The sequence below is a fragment of the Molossus molossus genome, unplaced genomic scaffold (genome assembly GCF_014108415.1).
Source record: "Molossus molossus isolate mMolMol1 unplaced genomic scaffold, mMolMol1.p scaffold_m16_p_5, whole genome shotgun sequence".
Lineage (NCBI taxonomy): Eukaryota > Metazoa > Chordata > Mammalia > Chiroptera > Molossidae > Molossus > Molossus molossus.
Window position 1 is genome coordinate 23,626,143 of NW_023425388.1, and position 7,540 is coordinate 23,633,682.

Sequence of the window (7,540 nt, forward strand, 5' to 3'; positions counted from 1 at the left end):
ACTCTAGGAGAGGTAATTTGAGCTGGAGTGTGGGTGTGTGGTGCAAAAGCTTCCTGCTTCTAAGCCCGAAAACCTGCTCTGCCCACTGAGCATGCCCTGACTAGCCGGGAGCGCCGCCGCCACTTATGGACTGGGTTAAAATCTAGGCTCCAGGTTTTGGGCCTAGCCCAGTGGGGAGGTGGGTGGGACCCACCAAGTCCCAGCCCGGAGAGTGCTTTGGTCACTCGAGTCTGCCCCTTCCTTCCTCGGGACAGTAATTTAGGCCCAGTGTTCTTGTCTTCTTTGTCCTAAGGATGTAGTGCGGAGAGTCGGCTAGAGAAGGCCCAGTAGTTTTTCCGAAGCGAATGGTTAAAAAAAAAAAAAAGCTGCGCCGCGAGTGGGGGAAGAGGCCCCACCCACTGTCCTTGGGGTCTCCAGCCCCGAGACGCACACTGCTGGGGATCGGGGAGTGGAATCCAAGGACATCTGATTATGGGAGTCGGCAGGAGCGGTCTGCTCTGTGTCGAGAGGGCCCGCCGCACCCACGCGCTTCTTGCAGAGTCGCCGCCGTGTGTGCGGAGCCTAGAGCCGTGAAAGAAGACGGTCTCCATCGTCCCACCTGAGCTTTCCCGGCCCCCTCGCAACACCTCCACAAGCCGGCACACCTCCCAATCACCTCCGAAACTCGCTCCTCTCCGAAATCCGCTCCTCCAGACTCAAATCGCGAGCCCCACCTATAGCCCCGCCCCCGCCCGGCCCCCCGGAAAACCCGGAGCGTTGGATCCAGCGGGCGCGGCCGGCGGTACACTGGGCATGCTCGCCGGTGCGGGGAGGGCCCGGTTGCGCGCGGCGAGTAGGAAGCCCTCGCCCGGAGGAGGCTGCGGGAGAGAGCGCGATGGGCCGCGGCGGTGGGCGCACGCTCTGCGGGGACTCATGCCACGCGCGTCCCGGCTCGGAGCGCAATTAGCAGCCACCTCCGCAGCCCGCCGCCACCACGTCCCCGCCCTCCCGGGCTGCGGCGGCGAGAAGCTGCAGCGGTCGCCTCGCACAGGCTGCCGGCATTGTCCTCCCGGTCCGCCGCCAAGGCTGCTGCTGCTGCTGCCGCCACCGCGGGCTGCTGCGGTGCCCCGGACCCGCGCCCCAGGGACGCGTCGCCGCCGGCTGGCCCGGCGCCCGGCCCCCGTTTGGTGATTTCTGCACCCTGCGCTCCCCAGCCGCCCTCTCCTAGTTTCCCCCTGCAGAGCTGAGGAAGGGGGAGAAGTCCACCCGGCAAGCCTCGCCTTTCCCCGGCGCGCAGCCCCGACGGGGCCGCGGCAGGCGCAGCGAGAGCGCCGACGGAGCCATGAGAGAGTACAAAGTGGTGGTGCTGGGCTCGGGCGGCGTGGGCAAGTCCGCGCTCACCGTGCAGTTCGTGACCGGCTCCTTCATCGAGAAGTACGACCCCACCATCGAGGACTTCTACCGAAAGGAGATCGAGGTGGACTCGTCGCCGTCGGTGCTGGAGATCCTGGACACGGCGGGCACGGAGCAGTTCGCGTCCATGCGGGACCTGTACATCAAGAACGGCCAGGGCTTCATCCTTGTCTACAGTCTCGTCAACCAGCAGAGCTTCCAGGACATCAAGCCCATGCGGGACCAGATCATCCGCGTGAAGCGGTACGAGCGCGTGCCCATGATCCTGGTGGGTAACAAGGTGGACCTGGAGGGCGAGCGCGAGGTCTCGTACGGCGAGGGCAAGGCCCTTGCCGAGGAGTGGAGCTGCCCCTTCATGGAAACGTCGGCCAAAAACAAAGCCTCGGTGGACGAGCTTTTCGCCGAGATCGTGCGGCAGATGAACTACGCGGCGCAGCCCAACGGCGACGAGGGCTGCTGCTCGGCCTGCGTGATCCTCTGAGGCGCCAGCGCTCTGCGCACAAAAGCCAAACGCACCCGACTCTCTAAATGTGATTTCTCTTCTTGTTTTGAGATTGGAGACGACTTTGCATTGGCCGGGGTGTCCCAGGATCCCGGCTGGCCTCTGCGGCCGACGTCCCCTGCCTCCTCCCCGCAACCGAAGGGGTGTCCGGTCCTGACCATCTGAGACCCAGTGGAAATGTGGCTCTTTGCAGCATGTACGTTTCTCATTGATTTTGGTTAACGCATATATCCCCTTTTAAGTAACCGTTAAGGGCGTTGTATTGGCAGCTTGACACCAGCAAGCCGAAAGTTTCAGCCTGGAAAAAATGGGGTGGGGGAGGAAGAGGACAGGGAGAAGGTGGAAGAGGGGTTTGTTTTTTGGTGTTTGTTTTTTCCAACAACCGTTTTCTAGTTCCAAGTTTTAAATACATGGAAGGAAGTCCGGAAGAACCAAATGAAGGAGCAGGAGGAGAAGAAGAAACTTTTGTTTTTTCCTTGTTTTCCAGGAGTAGCTGGAAATTATGATCGGGTTCCTTTTCTGCCAGCTTGGAAGGGCAACCCCGTGACTGATTGCGATTCTGAGGATGTCTATGCAAAGTTGGGTTCTTGTTTCAGTGTATCCAATCTGAAGTATTGCACATCTGAACTGGGACTGTTAACACTGATGCCAATACAGTGTGGGGTGCCAGAAAGTGTCTGCTGATATTTGTGGGAAAAAAATATCTATTTTGTTTACCTACTGTACCTAAGGGGAGTCTGGGGAAGAACGGTAGTATTTTTTTTTATCAGCTGTGAAAAAAAAAAAAAATGTTACAGATCTGCACATTTTTGTGTGTACTATTGTGTGTGTGGTTTTTTTTTCTTTTAAGTTTAGCTTTTTGTTCTTACTGGTTGGCAGTAACAGATTTTGATGACTAGCTCTTTCAAATACAGTACAAAGACTTAACAAATGTGATTCAGGGCCCCCAGCACCCCTGTGTCTGCAGAGTGCCTTCAAAACTCAGCTGTTCCAGCCGGTGCCAACCTGTGAACATCCCACCCTACCCCAGAATCTGCTATTCCCCAAACCACTTCCCAGTTTCCTTTTCAGTGATCCTTCCGAAGGAGCCAGGACAATAGGGCCTGTTGTTCGGTGAATTTCTTTATTATTTCCAGCCTTTAAAATGTAATTTCCATGTCTTGAAATGTTTTTTGGTTTTTTTTTTTACTTTTTTTTTGCTTCATTTTGTTCAAATGTTCAGGTATTTAGCTCCCCTTTTATGTTATTTTAAAATATTTTTTGGTTATCTGTTAATAGGGTGTTCCTCCAGAAGCAAAGAGCAGAATTTTACTGTTGTGATGTACCAAGAGAATTCTAACCACTTGTAATTTTTAATTCCAGACACGCGTTTAATCATTGTCTCTTCATTTTAAGACTTTTAATACAAATGTCATTTTTAAAGAAACAAAGTCAAAACTATTGTTTGTGTTTCTGTGCTTCATGTTCAGTGATTTCATACAGTATCGTGGCTGAGGTATGGACAGAGGCAGGTGGTGCCTGATGTCCCCAAGAGTTGTTGGTCAAATTTTGAAGACAGAAGTATCTCAGTGGTAAATTTGGTGACATTCCTTCCAACTTCTTAAATATGGGGAAAATCACCAAGGTCTAGGAAGCTCTGGGGTATGGTCATATCACCTGACTACAAGGTGAGCAGGATATTAAATCTCTTCTGCTGGCATGGAGCAGTGTACCTCACAGTAGGTAAGGAAGGGAGAAACCAACTGCCAATCCTGCCATAGATCTGGGGAAGGAGCTACTTTTTATAAGTTAGGTCACATTCCAAGTCAAAAGGATGTTTGGGGATGATGATTTCCATTCTGAAGTCATACCTATTAGTGTTTTCTGAAGTAATTTGTATGGATTGTAGACAGCATCTCAACCCCTTGAGGTTTTGATTTGGAAACAGATCATTAGATTTAAAAAGAAGAAAAAACTAAGACAAAAACCCCTTGCTGTCATAGATTCTGGACCATTTTGATCTCATGAAATTTTGCTTCTAACAGTAGGAGGCAGTGTGAGCTTTATCTTTTTTTTTTTTCTGAAGGGCCCCTTGACTAATATAACCTCTGCAGAAAAAAAGGCTTATGGTGATATATCAAGGGCATTTAATATACCTTAAGTCTATGAGTGTAGATAGAAGTCTTCTCAAGGGTCTTCAGACAAAGGGATTATTCTGTTGAGGAAGTCAAAAGAAATTACAGGCCACTGGTTTATTTAAAGTTATTAACATATCTTGCCTTAAAATGTGTCCTTTGCCCAGGAAAACATCTCAATATTCCAGGGTGGAAGAAGAATTGGGAATTTTGCCTGTGGTGGTCCTATGGTCAGTTTTTTTTGTTTTTCTTAACTCTTTTTTTTTTATCCTCACCCGAGGACATTTTTCCATTTTTTGTTCAAATAGAGCAGGAGGGAGAGAGAGGAAGAGAGAGAGAGAGAGAGAGAGAGAAACATGGATGTGAAAGGGACACATCGAATGGCTGCCACCCTCACGACCAACCAGGGCCGGGGACAAACTGCAACAAACTGCAACCGAGTTACGTGCCCTTAGCGGGAACCGAACCTGGGTCTCTCTGTACCATAGGCCGACGCTCCAACCGCTGAGCCAAACTGGCCAGGGCTGTTTTTCTTCACTCTTGATCTCACTTAAGTTTAGTATCAAACTCAGTAAGAAGGTACTATATATATATTCTAAATAGAGAAATTAAGGAAAACTACTCAAATGTTTGCCTTTGCAAAGATTCCTTCGTGCATTTGAGTACATTGAGCTGCTTCAGTAGATCTAAAGTGTTGAAAATTCTGAAGACATTTATCAAGTATTATGAAGGATATTTTTAAAAAGGTATCTGTTGAATTTTTTTTTCTTATGGTTTCCTTTGGTTTTGAATTTTGGAAGCCTTTTGACCTAAAATGGTGCCAAGAATCTAACTAATTTAAGAAATGTATGTACTCCTAACAGGGAACACTTAAAAATGGAAAATTGGAAAAGAAATTGGTTGGGGGTGCATTAATCATCTCCACACATGATTTAGTCACTTGCATGACTAAATTCTTAATAGGTGTAGGATGGCAGAGCAGAAGAATTTAATATGCTTTTACTGAGTACTATAAAATAAATGCCTTTTGGATTCTCAATGAAAATAATTTTATGTGTGTTCCTGGAGCAGGAAAACAGTGGTTCTGAGTTTGGTAGCCTTCTCCATTATGTTCTTGACAAAATTCAGAGAAGTAAGAGACATTGTTTTTAAGAATATGTCGGTTTATTTGGCTAGTAAGAACCTCTTTTAGTATTAGGGTGTGAAGAAATAAAGCATTTGTTTCCTTAAAGAAGTTGGGCTGACTTGAGTATTAAAGGGAGGGAGGGAGGGAGGAGCAGTTTGCTCTAAGGCAATCACCTGTCAAAACAGATACTGGGTGGGAAAGGAACCTTTATCTTGGGGAGCAAAAGTTAACTTAAACTTGACCCCTGCTGTTTTTTAACAGCTTTTCCTTTTGGTCCCTGACAGTCATCCAGGCTTTATGTTAATGTTAAAGGATTATTTTTGTACTTCTTTTGTAATAGCCTCAGAAAGGTTGAAGGTATTTTCATCCTGGGTTTAACATTTTTTGTATTTGGGAGTTATGGTTCTTAGGTAAAACAATTTCATGTTGTTAACTGTCAAAATAGACTTCATTGGATCACATTTTAGGGAAATATCTCTGTGGGATTAGAATTCTTTAAATGTATGAGGCTTTGTGCTCCCTGGTTAGTTAACCTTTCCTGTAGGTGGGAATCCAAAAATGCCTCATCTATTTGAACTCGTCAGGTAGTTTTACAAATGTTTTCACCAGCAGGCGATTGCACCCCTTTAAGATAAGATATCTAGTATTTCTTACAGGTGGGGTGGCAAAGTGAGAGACTCCTCATCAACAGCTGGTCTTGAGAAATACATGCAAAATGTCTGTACCTTAACTGTCTTAAAAGAATAGATTATTTGTCACAACATCTGAAATATGAAGGAAACAAAGATTTAATTTGGAGATCCCCACTCTTAGTTGAAATGATACCAAACATTTATCACAGTGTCTACTTAACTGGGAAAAGTTTACTAACAAGACTTTTGTCCTTGTGAAAATGTGTCAAATTTTTTAATGCTACCAATAGAATGTGGTATTCTTGATTATATTGTACTCAGACTACTAGGAATAATTAAACATTTAATTGAACATAGTGCTAGTTCTAGAAGATATATTCGATCTAATAACAGTAGGACTTTGATAGTTGGAGAAGGCTTTCGTGATTACCTAGTCCAGAGGTTCTCGAACTTGACCACATACCAAAATTACCTGATAGTTAAAGCAGGTGTTAGTTTCTTTTTTTTTTAAATTTATCTTTATTGTTGAAAGTATTACAGATGTCCCTCCTGTTTTTCTTCATTGACACCCTCCTCCCTGCTCCTGCCCCCTAAACAGGTTTTAATTTTTTAATTCAGTATGTCTGGATATGATCCCATAATTTTTATGTCTAACAAGTTTCCAGGTGTTGGTGCTACTCCAGCGACCACACTTTGAGAACCAAGGATTTAGTCCAAACTCCAAATAAGTACTGTAGGGACAGCCGCCTAGTTATTTAGGGACATAGACTAAGACCTATGTCACAGCTTTAGAACACTGCCTACCACAGAGTCAGAACATGTTGATTGAAAATCTGTAGCTGAAGAGGACATACACCCTTGACACCAAGCCTGTTAAATTGATGTGTGAAACGGGATAAACACTTTGCAGGTAGATCGACCGTTTTTGCATTTTGGCAGTAGCTTTTAGTGTTAATTCAGAAGTTGACCAAAATGATTAAAATAGGGTATGTCCTACATACTCAGAATCAACATTTCCTACCCCCCCAATTTTTTTGTCAAGGTTTCTGATAAAAGGGAATACTCTTAGTACTTGTCTTCTCTTTACTTCAAGATTCAAAGGCAAGAATTTAAGCTCTTCCCACTAATGATTCTAAAAAAAAAAAATTATAGCTGAGTATTTGAATTTTCAGGTCATTGTAAGCACACGTGTGTTTCTATGTAAATGTGTGAGTGTGGAAATACATACACTCAGTTTCTTACCCAGACTTTCCAGGAACTGGGCAATTTAGTGTCATGTGGTTTCCCGGCCCTCCATCCTGGGACAGCACATTTGGAACTGGGAGTGTTGATCTGCCTTGTAAATTGGACAGGACAGCTATCTGTATTCTGTCTTTGATATTAAACAGAAATCTTTGAGGAGTTGTTTTTCTTAGATTAGCAGAGTAGAAAGTATGTGCTTTTTTTGTCCAATTGACTAATTTGCTATTTTTAAAATGAGTTATCTGGCAAAATTGTGTGGGGCTAAGTTTATCAGAAGTTTGAAAATGTGTGGTTGGTTTATTTGTGGCAATTAACGCAAATGTAGCAAAAAAAAAAATTTTTTTTTAAATAGGAAAGATCATTGACACATGGAGAATACAGGTGCCCCCAAAGGGCCTAAGATTGTTCCTTTATTGTTCATATGGTTGCAGTGGAAATTAGTAACATGGCTGAAATTGATTCATTCATTATTCAACACGCATTTATTGAGCATATACTGTGGTGTAAAGACAAATGCTTAAATGGGAGAAAA

At 45.2% G+C, this 7,540-nt stretch overlaps 1 protein-coding gene across 1 annotated transcript; it reads left to right on the top strand.

Moving 5' to 3' along the window:
- The first annotated feature begins 1,125 nt into the window (after positions 1-1,125).
- On the top strand, positions 1,126-4,308 carry RAP2B (RAP2B, member of RAS oncogene family). Its single transcript, XM_036243104.1, has one exon. The coding sequence runs from the start codon at positions 1,322-1,324 to the stop codon at positions 1,871-1,873; it is 552 nt and encodes a 183-aa protein (XP_036098997.1). The 5' UTR covers positions 1,126-1,321; the 3' UTR covers positions 1,874-4,308.
- The last annotated feature ends 3,232 nt before the right edge of the window (positions 4,309-7,540 follow it).